Here is a 13,487-nt window from a genome sequence, read left to right as displayed (position 1 = left end):
GTCCTCCTCCTTCCTTACTTTTGTGTAATTTACATAATTTAATTCTGACCTTTTTTCCCTTGCTATATAAAGTGTGTAAACACATTATCAAGATTTATAAAGAAGCTGTTTGGAACTGAGTAGCTAAATATTCCATCAAATGTGGTATGGATGTATCAATCCTACCTAAAAACAAAAGTACATCATCTGCATAGAGAGAGATTTTATCTCTGACCTCTATCCCCTTTATCTTGGTTTCAGTTTTTAAAAGCACTGTAAAATGGCTCAATAGCCAGTGCAAACAAGAGAGGGCTCAGTGGACACCCCTGTCGGGTTCCTCACTCCAGGAGGAAGGGATCTGAGAAATGGGAATTAACAATTATGGAGAATCGATATAGTAATTTTACCCATTCAATGAATCCTGTCCCAATTTTGAATTTATCCATAGTGCAAAAAATAAAGGGTAATTCAACTCTATCAAAGGCTTTCAATGAGTCCGGGGACATCACTAATCCTTGTATGGCATCATTACTGGCAAACTGTATTATATTCATAAGCCTCCTAATATTGTGTAAGGAATTTCTTCCCTTGATGAATCCTGTTTGATCCAGCTTTACCAAACCAGCAATAGGTTTGAGCCTGAGGGTCAGCACCTTCGCTAGACTGAGGTTTTGGTTTTTGGACTTGAGCATCTTAGGAATACATTCTTCAGTCTTTCGTCCTCCTTGGATGGTATTAATCTGGCCTCCAGCTCTAATAATAATAATAACTTTTATTTATAATGCACTTTACATTCACAATGGATCTCAACGTGCTACAGTGAGTGAACATCAGATAACATCAGGATAAAAAGCAACCATAAAAGCATCTGAGAGGAGGAACAACCAGGAGAATAATGCCTCAGAATGATCACATCAAAAACTTAAAATGCACAAAATGCAGATAAAATACTCAAATAAGAAGTATGGGTGCAATAAAAAACAAAAGTACAATTCAATCAATTAAAAAAATGTGTAAAAAGAAAGGTTTTAAGACCTTTTTTAAAACATATCACGGTCTGTGGGGCCCTCAGATATGAAGGCAGGGCGTTCCACAGCAAAGGGACAGTGCAGGAGAAAGCCTGGTCTCCTGTTGTGTGGGACCAAGACCTGGGAGTGAGAAGAAGATGAGTGTTGAGGGGTGAGAAGTTCTTTTAAATAAGATGGTGCATCACCGTACAAGCATTGGAAGGTGAGCAGATAAATTTTGTAAGTGATCCGGGCAGAAACAGGAAGCCAGTGTAGTGAACGGAGTACAAGGGTGACATGCTCATGCTTACGCACTCTCATCAGGACCCTGGCAGCGCTGTTCTGGACATCCTGTAGTGTTTTTATGTTCTTGCCAGGAATCCCGAAAAGAAGTGCATTGCAGTAGTCTAATGTTAAAAATCTTGGTGTTATTTTTGATCAGGACATGTCTTTTATCCCCCACATTAAAAACGTTACTAGAATCACCTTCTTCCACCTGCGTAATATCACTAACATTAGAAACATCTGATCTAAAGATGATGCAGAAAAACTGGTCCATGCATTTGTCACGTCTAGACTGGACTATTGCAATGGTTTATTATCTGGGTGTCCAAATACTTCTTTAAAACGTCTTCAGTTGATCCAAAATGCTGCTGCCAGAGTCTTAACTGGAGTTACTGGGAGAGATCATATCTCTCCAGTTTTAGCTTCTCTCCATTGGCTCCCTGTCAAATCCAGAATAGAATTCAAAATCTTACTTCTAACCTACAAAGCTCTCAACAACCTAGCTCCATCTTATATTACAGATCTTATTGTTCCATATTTTCCTAGCAGAGCACCTCGCTCTCAGACTGCAGGTTTACTTGTGGTTCCTAGAGTTTACAAAAACTGAATGGGAGGAAGATCCTTCAGTTCTCAGGCTCCTCTCTTGTAGAACCAACTTCCAGTTTCTGTCCATGAGGCTGACACATTGTCCAGTTTGAAGACTGGGATTAAGACTTTCCTTTTTGATAAATCTTATAGTTAAGGTTGGTTTCTTATGCTGTCTTAAACTTAGATTACTAGAGGAGAAACTGACCTCATTTCCTTAAATGATTTGTTAAAATTGAATAGTTTTCATTTGATACCATTTCTATCTAACATGTGATTCTTGAGCTGCCATTGTGTATCTATTCCTACCAAACCCAGCTGGTCGAAGCAGATGGTCCTCTTGTCCTGATCCTGGTTCTGCTAAAGGTTTCTTCCTCATGAGGGAGTTTTTCTTTCCACTGTCGCCTTCATGCTTGTTCAAGATGAGAGTTCTGTGATGGAGTTAAATTACAAGCAGTCTGCTCCTCAGATAAACAGTATTAACTTATTATTTTTATATGTGGATGTTTCTGTTCAGTGTCCTGAGATGACTTCTGTTGGCACTGTATAAATAAACTGACTAGATTTGAATGCTACACAGCTCAGATTTAGTACAGTTTTTAACTGCTACAAAAATGTGGCCTTTGTTTTTTAAAAAAAGTGTTGTCCTCCTCTAGTTGTGTTCAAATGAGCTGAGAGCTGCCTCAGCAGCAGTGACGTAGCATCACGTGTTTTAAATCTCCCCTCTCATTGGTGCTCTCTGTCTCCTCCTGACGTAGCGTCACGTGTTTTAAATCTCCCCTCTCATTTGTGCTCTCTGTCTCCTCCTGACGTAGCGTCACGTGTTTTAAATCTCCCCTCTCATTGGTGCTCTCTGTCTCCTCCTGACGTAGCGTCACGTGTTTTAAATCTCCCCTCTCATTGGTGCTCTCTGTCTCCTCCTGTAGCCTCATTTGTTTGGCAACAACAACACACCGCTTTGTGTAAGCTCCGCAGCGCTTCAACGAATACGGATTTGATTTCGACAAAAACGAACACGGGGCTTTTTAACTGGGCTCAGACGGAACAGCGATCCCTTTCTCTGTTTGATGCCACACGGAGGCTGAGAATATGGAGGTCGGTTCCCGCTGCTGTCCCCTGATCCTCGGGCTGGTCGTGGCTTCGGTGCTGGGACTGGGTGAAGACCTGGACCGGCCTCTGTTCGGGCCTCCCGGCTCTGCTGTCCGGCTGCACGAGTCGGACCCTGGGTTAAGGAAGGCGCTGCTCTTCGTAGAGGAGCGATACAACCGTGGCTCTAACGCCGTGCACCTCCGCAAAGTCAGCCGCTTCGTCTCTGCCACCAAACAGGTGAACCTGTGTTAGTTTTACGTGTTCAGAGTTTTTGTTATATGTTTTAAATTGTAATAATAAAGTGATGGGTGTATAAAACAATATTGGACACTGCTGTAAGAGTTAGCATTAAGCTAATGCCGGAAATGTGGATATTGGCTTTCAAAATAAAAGCGTTTACTCCCGATGCAGAGACTGTTAAATTAAAGTACCCATATTTCATGAAAAATGTACACATATTAATTATTTTCACGCAAAAAATAAGTATGTTTTAATTTTAGCAGTTTTTAAAAACCTTTGAATCAAAAAATTTCTGTAATTTGTTTATATCTGACCGGAAGTCAGAGTTGCGCTTAAAGGACTTGACGTGATATCAGTCTGCTGTCAAACTGAACACACGTCAGTGAGTCATTGAAAGGGTTCTGGAGCAGGGCTCTGCAACCTTTACAGCCAAGAGACACGTCACTAAATTACACGTGTCCGGAGCCACGGCACCTGCTACAACTGGGAGTCTCAACTGGTGGCCCACAGACCAGTTTCAGTTTGTTGGAGGGCGCTTTTCTGCACATCCATCCATTATCTTTACCCGCTTCTTCCATTTTGGGTCACGGGGGTCGCTGGTGCCCATGTCCAGCAATCACTGTGTGAGGGGCGGGGGACACCCTGGACAGGTCTCCAGTCCATCACAGGGACACATAGAGACAAACGAGACAAACAACCATTCACTCTCTCACTCACACCTAGGGACAATTTAGAGTTACCAATCAGCCTAACATGCATGTTTTTGGTCTGTGGGAGGAAACCGGAGTACCCGGAGAAAACACACGCATGCACGGAGAGAACATGCAAACTCCACCCAGAAGGCCCCTGGACCGGGAGTTGAACCAACAACCTACTCGCTGAGAGGCAGCAGCTCTACCAGTTGTGCACTGTGCTGCCCTTTTTTCTGCACAGTAGGGGTGATTTTACAAAACTAAAAATATCTAATGATTTTTAACATTTATTGATATTTTTACAATCTAAGACAAAATAAAAGACAAGATTCTTGTAAAGAAGAACAATAATATAGTTTTGCCCAGTTTCTAAAAACTAAAACAATAAACTTCATTCTTATGTGATGTTTTTTAATTGTAGAAAAATTACATATCCTACTTTGAAGATAAAGCGTAAAGGGAAAGTGTTTATGTTTTACTCCTTGTAATGTTTCTAGTATTTGGTATATAGTTTATTCATTTTAAAAAAGTACAAAACAATTCCATAACAATATAAAAAAAGATACAAAAGATTTAAAATGAAAGGCAGCAGAAAGAAGAAAAAATCTTATTATATCCGCCCCTTTTTTCAAACAATTATTTCAGACATAATAATCTTCAAGTAACAGAACAAAATGAATAACTCTTTCTAATTTTTCTAATTCTAATACAAAACACACACTAAGCTACTTCATATATACTTTTTTAACAATCCAGTTTTGATCTTTTTCTTAAATGTACACATTGACTTGGCATTTTTCACATCACTCTCTAGACCATTCCACAATCCAACTCCTTGGATTGAGGTAGACCTTCAAATGTTTCTAGTATTCATATATTTGCAAAATAAATGACAGTAAAACCAAGTAGGTATCTCTGCAGCCAAATTCTGAAGGCGTATCTGGGCGGTCATATCTGATTGGACTATATGAAAATAGGCGTGTCTGGCCGGCCGCATCTGATTGGACGATAGAAAAATGGGCGTGTCTGGCCGGCCATATTTGATTGGACGATAGAAAAATAGGCGTGTCTGGCCGGCCACATCTGATTGGACGATAGAAAAAAGGCTGAACGATAAAATGACGTAACCACTGACACATCATGTCTAAAAACAAGGTGTTATTGGCAGATTGTGTTAACCACAGGCATATTATGTCTATGGTGGTAACCGTTTCGACATTAGCGGCGTCTCAGTTCGACATTAGCGGCGTCTCAGTTCGACATTGGCGGCGTCTCAGTTCGACATTGGCGGCGTCTCAGTTCGACATTGGCGGCGTCTTGGTTCGACATTGCTCCAGTATACTGCCGCGGCGTCTCCATAACTTCTTTTTTCGACTCTCTTAACACAGAACTTCCGGTTACATTTCAAAATAAGAGCAACATAACTGGGTAGTGGGGAGAGCTAAATGTTAGGTTTTTTTTTTAATACCTAGCCGTAACATTAAAAAACAAATTCCATTTTGGTTGTTGAAAAATGTGAACAAAGTTACAATCGATTCATAAAGAAAGAAAAATATTAATGATACTTAAACTGGCCTTGGGACAAAGGAGGTTTCCTTTAACTTCACATTGTCTTGTTCAACCTGCAGTCACTGCAGATGAGTGATTTGTCAGTTTCTGTAAGATTTCTGCACCTGGAGCAGGTATTCTGTTTACTGGTTAACTTCCTCAGCTGTCTCACATTTTAAAGGTCAACCCTACTCCATGTTTCAGTAGAAAACAAGCACATTTAGGAGTCAGTACATAACCAGACTTTTGGCCCTCACACCTATACCCAGTTGCTCATGCTGCATGATGAGATCAGATTTATCCATATTTTAGAAATTACATTTAGCTTAGTCGACAAAACAATACAAATGAAGACTGTCTGTCTTAAAAACCCTCTTGGTTTTGCAGTAAGCAGCCTGATTTCAAACTGACATCTTGGCCAAAGGTAAAATAAAAATCTTTGTGTTCTCAGAAAAGTTGTTTCAGGACCTCCAATAAACTTATGTACACATCAAAGCACACAAGACAGATTCAGGAATTCTTTGTTTTCCAGATTTCACATTTGTTATTACCTTAAAACATACTCAGACAACATTTGATGCATCATTGAATTTTTTTTATTGTGTTTATTGGGACATCCATTTTTAGAAGTCATCGTAGCATCTGTTGGAAACACAGAACATAGTACAGTTAGGGTGTTGCTAGTTGTTACTTAATCCTGGATTGGATTTTAAAGTTAATTTTGATATTTTTTTCACAAGAAAAAAAAGTTGATTTCCTAAAGTTTAACTATAAATGAAGGAATTTGTACATTCAGGTAATTGAAAATTAAGTAATTTCTCTAACATCCAACCCATTTTAGCCACTGAGCCATACCAAACACCCATAATCTATTCTTGAATGAATTATTGACTATTATTGACAAATTACAGACTTTTTATTGAATAAGTTATTACTCATTATTGAGTAATGAAAGTCAACATCAGATGTTGGTCAACATTGTTGAGCAACATCTTGGGGTCTTCTAGAGTCAACCTGAAGTGAGAGTGGTTCCTGACATGGCAGAAAGACATAGATATAATTAACAGCTTTTATTTATTTATTTTTCAGCTAATAACAACTTTTTTTTTTTTCATATTTTTCAGTTATACACAGCTTTTAAATATGTATTTTTCAAGTATTAAGAACTTTTATTTTCAGCTTTTATTTTGAAAAGGAGCCAAGTGGAGGTTCACTTTACCTCAGTGCGTTACAACAACAACGAGAGAACGGTCGAAACTATCGTGACCTACAATAAACGTACTTCAATAAAATGCATAAGTGAAAACATAACATACTTTATAAGTACAATAAACCATATTTCTTTGTCAAACATCGCAAAGAAACGTTACCTCATCAATGACTCGTGACTTTGAGGGTTACCCACAGCCAATCAGTGTTCGCCGCCGACAAACGCCTATTAAATACTGTTAGCCAATCAGTGTTCGCCGCCCATAAACGCCTATTCGCCAGAAACGCCCACTTTTGGTCTGCAGAGAACCCCTTCTCAGTAAAACTGCTAAAACTAGCCCTTTCAGTTGTAACAACCAATAAAATTCAGTTTAATGTCAGATTTGGTGAAAGCTTGAAAGAGTCTCTGCAGAGGGACCAAAGGGCCGCAGGTTACACAGCCCTGCTCTAGAAAGTATTGAAATGATTTGAATGAGCTGTGAGGCTAAAACAGGCAGGACAGTGGAGCACAAGGACCAGGGCTGCAGCGCTGTGATTCAAGCACCACGCAGAGCTGCACGAGCCACGTTGTGTTACCATCAGTGTATTGATTCAAGCTGCACGAGCCACGTCGTGTTACCATCAGCGTATTGATTCAAGCACCACGCAGAGCTGCACGAGCCACGTCGTGTTACCATCAGCGTATTGATTCAAGCGCCACGCAGAGCTGCACGAGCCACGTCGTGTTACCATCAGCGTATTGATTCAAGCACCGCGCAGAGCTGCACGAGCCACGTCGTGTTACCATCAGCGTATTGATTCAAGCACCACGCAGAGCTGCACGAGCCACGTCGTGTTACCATCAGCGTATTTTCAGCCAGGTCTGCTTTTCTTACCGTTTTGTTTCGATTAATTGTGTTTGTTTCTTTTCAGCTGGTTAAGGGAATTCGTTACACTTTAACTGTGGAACTGAGCAACACCCAGTGCAAGAAAGTCACCATGCTGAGGACGTGTGGCTTCTATCCCGAGTCTCATAAACTCCAGGTGAGAATGGAACACGCAGAATAAGCCTCAGGGACAATGTCCTGTCCACTCATTTGTCCAGCTGAAGTGTCTTCTGGCAACAAAAAACTAAACTACATGCTTCACATCAGCTCCTTATAAACACATGACTAACTTCCTGTGTGGGATTATTTAGAGCTTTGTCCTCGCAGCAGTGAACACATGACTCTGCCTGTACAATAATCTGTTCTGGTGTGTGCTTCTGTTTCAGACTGAGGTGTGTGTGTTTGAAGTGTGGGACATTCCCTGGCAGAACACGACGACCCTCGTCAAACAGAAGTGCCAACCTAAAGGTGTGTCAGCAGCTTTAACCAGGCGGAGCAATCAAATTGGAAGAAGGTTATCTCACTGAAAAAATGCAGCGTTTTCAGTGCAGAAAATAATCTGTTTATTTTGTCTAATCTTTGTTTGTTGAGCCTGACATTCCTGTTATGTAACTAAAGTTTATCAGGTCGATAAGTTAAATCAAATATATTAAAAGGTCATGTGTAACGGTAGTGTATGCCACATTAAATGTCTCCTCTGCCCTGTGATTGACCTGGTTTTATTTTATTTTATCCTCATTATAAGAAAATACAAATTAAGAAGTACAGTGAGGCTGCAGGAGGTCAAAGGTCAGTGGTGCAGCGTTGAATCCTGAGGCTGCAGGTTTGAGTCCAGGTTGCGTCAGGAAGGATATTTACCAAATGCTTCACGTGTGTTTGCTGCTTGTGGTGACCCCGGCAGAAGAGAACAGTACACGCTGTGTTCCAGGATCAGTGCACGTTTAAAGCACACGTTTCTCTGTCGTCAGCTGATCCTGAAGGTGAAGGGACCAACAAGGTGGAGTCTTGGTCTGGCTCCCAGCCTCTGGAGGTAAATGTCGTCTGCTTACAGATCACCAGGAACAAACCGATGAGAAGTTGGGGCTTGTCCTTTCGTCATCCAAACGTTAATTTGTTGTTGACACTGTTGTGATCATTGAGGTACGGCCTGTGTTCCTCACTCTGTTTGTTGTGTTGCAGGAGTCACTGGAGCTCCTGGACCAGTTCAAACAGTTCATGGTGAAATACGATAAGATGTACAGCGGTCAGGAAGGTGAGCGGAGCTCTCTAAACCATTTACTGCCTCGTCATTCTTTCTGTGTTGTTGCTTTACAAACTGGATGGTTTTTAATTTAAACATCATAATTAAGAAAGCTGGAAATGGATCAGTGAGCTCTTATTTATCGTGACGGGGCGGGAACACCCCGTTCCTCAAAGTCACTGTCGATGTTGCACAACAAGCGTGTTCAGGGGGTCTCTGATCTTTGTCCAGTCTTCTTCACCAAACTGCTGCATCTCCTTCAGGTTGGACGGCTGCTGCTCGTGTCCAACAATCATTAAATCAAAACAGTGTTTTTAGTAGGACTCGGGTCTGGGCTCTGACTGGACCATGCAGGACAGTTTTACAGTTTCACTGGGTGTAGGGTCCTTGTCCTGCTGGAAGGTAAACCCCCACCCCAGTGTCAGATCTCTATAAGGCAAGTGTCTGGATTTTCTTTGTATTTTGCTCCATCCATCTTTTCTTCAACTCTGACAAGTTTTTCTGTCCCTGCTTGTGAGAAATGCCCCACAGCATGATGCTGCCACCACCATGCTTCACTGCAGGGAGGGTGCTGTAGGTTTGCCTCAGACATTGATGGTCATGAAGTTCAGTCTCGTCACAGCACTTTCTTCCACATGTTAAAGAGAACAACATCAGAACAGTTCATCTGTTTGTCCCTCTCTTCCATGAAGCTCAGCTTTCAGCAGCTCAGAGTTCTGTAGGTGGAGCCTCGGCTGCAGAAGAGCTGCGTCCTGGTGCTCCTCTGAACAATGCCCTTCCTACCAGTTACTGAGTGTCAGTGGACGACCCTCTTGTCAGGTTTGGGATTTTTACCCAGATGTTCTCCACATCTTTGGTTCTGACCTGGTTCTGACCTGGTTCCTTGATCTCCGAGCTGTCACTTGCTCGGTGGTAGCACTTACTGTGTAGCGGTGTTGAACTGGTGTTGAACTGGTGTCGAACTGGTGTCGAACTGGTGTTGATCAGGGATCACAACAGGGTTGTATATACTGACACCATCTGACTCTTGGACTTCTCACAGCTGGGTCTTACTGAAATAATGTGATGACCTCTTAAGGTTCTGGCTGAATCTTCAAAGCAAAGCTTTGTAGGTCACTGGTAATCAAACTGGAAATGATTCCAGGAGGGCGTCGAGCCGTGGAGGGTGAAGCCGTCTGCAGCTCCCCGTGTCGTGCTGTCAGCTCACACCACACACACTGTGTGTGTTCTTATCTTTCACATACATGGACACGCTGTGCAACAGTTTGTCAAGAATGAGATCAAAATTTTAGGCAAAGAATTCCAAACTGGTTAATAAAAATACTAACTTGTGAAAACTGGTTTAGAAATGCTAATGAAATGAGTCACAGTTAAACCAGTTTATTTCTCGTGAAGTGAGCCGTTCTTAAATTTTGTCTGATTTTGTTTAAGATGTGAAAAGTATCTGATGTCAGGAAGTTGTAGTGTTCTTACTTCAGGTGTGTCTCGTTTTATTGGGTCTTTTTCATGAAATGCTGTTTTTCTGCCTCCTTGCCAGAGGCCAGTCGTCGTTTAAGGATTTTCCACGAGAACTTAAAGACGGCACAGAAGCTCCAGGATTTGGATCAGGGTTCAGCAGAGTACGGAGTCACCAAGTTCAGTGACCTGACTGGTACGTGACTGGGCATAAGCTCGTGTTTCCAGTTTCCCTCAAGGAAATTCACTTTCTGCTTCTAAAGTGTTGCTTGAGCTTTGGTCCGAACAGAACTCCTTAGGTTTGACTGCGGCCTGTCTGGGTTTGTTCAGAAGAGGAGTTTCGCTCCAAGTACCTAAACCCGCTCCTGAGTCAGTGGAGCCTCCATCGACCACTGAAACCAGCTCCTCCTGCCAAAGGCCCTGCCCCTGACCGCTGGGACTGGAGGGATCATGGAGCTGTCAGTTCAGTGAAGAATCAGGTGCCTGAACAAAATTATGACTGAGGGCTCAAGTTATCCGCTTCCTTGTTATCATGACTGGTGTTAACTACCTTGTGCATGTGTGTGTGCGTGTGTGTGCGTGTGTTGCAGGGTATGTGTGGATCCTGTTGGGCATTTTCTGTCACAGGAAACATTGAGGGCCAGTGGTTCTTGAAGAATGGAGCTCTGCTGTCTCTCTCTGAACAAGGTAACATGTCAAGGCACAGACTCAAACACACGGTTCCATTTTAGTTCAAACTTTTAATGTGAGCTTCATTAAAAGTTTATGAACAATTAATATCTTACCTGTTGTAGACAGCTCTTTGAATGACTTCAGTTGATGACTGATGAGCGAACAGCTAGTCCAAGTAGGGCTGAGAGGACAGCTGAGTTCTGCCATCTTAAAACAACTACAGTCTGTCAAAGATATCAGCTTTATCTTTTCTTCATGTCTCTCTCTTTCTTCTGAAGACACCGGATGATAAAAGACTCTCTCCGGTTCTTCGCTGACCCTCCTTTTCTCTTTAAGATCCACTTTGACCATCTAAAATCAGGTGTTTGGATCATTAAAAGCAGCTAAGCTAACAGGCCAATCTCAGGAATAAACCTCCGTCTTGTCGAAGCTCCAAAATTCACGGTTAAAACCTGTGCCTTCGTGTAAAAAGTTGTTTTTCTCTGCAAAAAGAAGCTGAGAACTTTTTTTTTTTATTAAAGCTTTGTGTGAAAAATGCTAAAGAGCTCAAACCACACCGAGCATCTGCCATTTTGAGAACCAAAAAACAGTTGAGACAGCCCATGTCATGTCAAGGGGCCTCCCTCCCATTTTTCTTAAAGAGACACGCTGCTCACTCCCTCACTATCCATCCTTCTGTTCAAACAGTCTTATACTGACATCTGGTGGTCAACAAAGGTGCTACACTAAAAAAAATCTACATTTTTTTCTTAAATTTGACAATAATTCACAATAATAATAATAATAATTTGACAATTCTTGTTCTAGAACTGCTCCGCTCCAGGTGGCTGCATGTTGGAGCAGCTCTGTTACTTTCATTCTGAGATTTTGCTTTTGGAAACTTTAATTCCTCTTTTTCTGGATGTAAATCACATTTTTTTGGATGATTGTTTCCTCTGGTATCAGATGCTGAGCAGCTGGAAGGATTTTTACTGAAACTTTTTTAGTTTTGGACATTTGTTATGATGCGTAACCATGGCAACAAGGCAGTTTTCTACAACCAGCAGCTGATTAACATCTCAAAAGCTCAAATAATATCTCAACTACAACACCAAATCTCAAGTGAGTTGAAAAGGATGTTCTGTGGATGCATTCTCATCTACCTGCCAGCTGTGCTCGAGTGCCTGACCACTGAGATCCTGGAACTAGCAGGAAACACGGCTCATGTCAGCAGAAGGACAGGATCGTCCCTCGGCACCTACAGCTGGCTGTCCACAGCGACGAGGAGCTCGACAGACTGCTGGGAGGAGTGGCCATCGCTCTGGGAGGAGTTCTGCCCGGCATTTGGACGGTCCTACAGCCCGAGGGAACCGAGAGGCCAGCTGAGTCTGGGTGGACGGATCGGACGGCATCTGCAGCCAGTTTCTTAGGATCCACTGTGGGATGGACCTTTACAAGAGATCCTTCCTGTTTACAGCATCAGCATCTATAACATCTTTAATGAAATGAGGATAACGAGTTACTACAACAAATAATTTCCCTCTGGGATTAATAAAGTGTTTTTGAATTTGAATTGATAATGACTATTGTCAAATTTCAAACAATATTATTGTTTATCGCAATAATTTCTGAGACATTTAATCGCCCAGCAAAATGAGTTATTGTGACAGGCCTAGTTTAGAGGCTAACACTGTTCAAATGGTGGCAACCCATTAGTTCTTGGTCCTGCTCAGACTAGCGGTTAGCGTCTTAATCTCCAACAAATGTCAGAAAAACAAACGATCTCCGAGGTCATTCACGTGGCTATCTACAACAGGTAAAATATTAATTGTTCATAACCTTTCCACAAATCCACTCCCCAAATGATCTGATTTATTCCTTCAACATTTTTCCTTTAGAAGAAGACAAAAACAAGTTTACTGTTCAGGCAGATCACGTGGCTGGACTGATTTATTGATCGTTTTGTCCCAGAACTGGTTGACTGTGATGGACTGGACCAGGCGTGCAGAGGCGGGCTGCCATCAAATGCTTACCAAGCTATTGAGAAACTGGGTAAAAAGCTGATTCAATAAAACTTTATGAAATTATTATTTGTACTTAATACAAATCAAAGAGGTGCATGCAACTTGTATGTGTGTACGTGTTGTGCAGTAAATTGGTTAGATTAATATTTGCTTCAAAGTTTTATTTAATGTTCAGGTGGTTTGGAGACAGAAACAGACTATTCCTACACCGGACACAAGCAGAAGTGTGATTTCACTGACAAGAAGGTGGCCGTCTACATCAATAGCTCCGTGGAGCTGTCCAAGGATGAGAAGGGTGAGGGATCAACAGGCCACTGTGTTGATCTAATGGATTATATATTCTATTATGGATTATTTCCTTTTGTCTCTTAAGAAATTGCAGCTTGGTTGGCAGAGAACGGACCAGTCTCTGTTGCTCTGAACGCCTTTGCAATGCAGGTGAGCCGTTATTTCGTGCTGCAGCAGTCGGTCATATATTTTTTATATTTGAACATTATTCTCCTAACATACAGTGGGGAGAACAAGTATTTGATAGACTGTTGATTTTTCAGGTTTTCCCACTTGCAAAGTTTGTAGATGACTGTAATTTTTATCATAGGTACTCTTCAACTGTGAGT

The 13,487-nt window shown here is 41.7% G+C and overlaps 1 protein-coding gene across 1 annotated transcript in view; it reads left to right on the top strand.

Annotated features, from left to right (window-relative positions):
* Window positions 1–2,764: 2,764 nt before the first annotated feature.
* The window catches only part of ctsf (cathepsin F), a 14,342-nt gene continuing 3,619 nt past the window's right edge, over window positions 2,765–13,487 (top strand). Inside the window, exons 1-11 of the mRNA XM_037676033.1 lie at window positions 2,765–3,182; window positions 7,547–7,657; window positions 7,887–7,968; window positions 8,469–8,530; window positions 8,680–8,752; window positions 10,278–10,391; window positions 10,526–10,674; window positions 10,786–10,882; window positions 12,818–12,898; window positions 13,046–13,165; window positions 13,244–13,308. Of these exons, the coding sequence (XP_037531961.1) occupies window positions 2,946–3,182; window positions 7,547–7,657; window positions 7,887–7,968; window positions 8,469–8,530; window positions 8,680–8,752; window positions 10,278–10,391; window positions 10,526–10,674; window positions 10,786–10,882; window positions 12,818–12,898; window positions 13,046–13,165; window positions 13,244–13,308 (1,191 nt within the window). The 5' untranslated portion in view covers window positions 2,765–2,945. The remainder of the gene's footprint in view (window positions 3,183–7,546; window positions 7,658–7,886; window positions 7,969–8,468; window positions 8,531–8,679; window positions 8,753–10,277; window positions 10,392–10,525; window positions 10,675–10,785; window positions 10,883–12,817; window positions 12,899–13,045; window positions 13,166–13,243; window positions 13,309–13,487) is intronic.

This window comes from Nematolebias whitei, chromosome 4 (assembly GCF_014905685.2).
Source record: "Nematolebias whitei isolate Nwh7 chromosome 4, NemWhi1, whole genome shotgun sequence".
Taxonomy (NCBI): Eukaryota; Metazoa; Chordata; class Actinopteri; order Cyprinodontiformes; family Rivulidae; genus Nematolebias; species Nematolebias whitei.
Note: the sequence above shows the minus strand (reverse complement) of the source record. Positions and strands in the feature narration are given on the sequence as shown.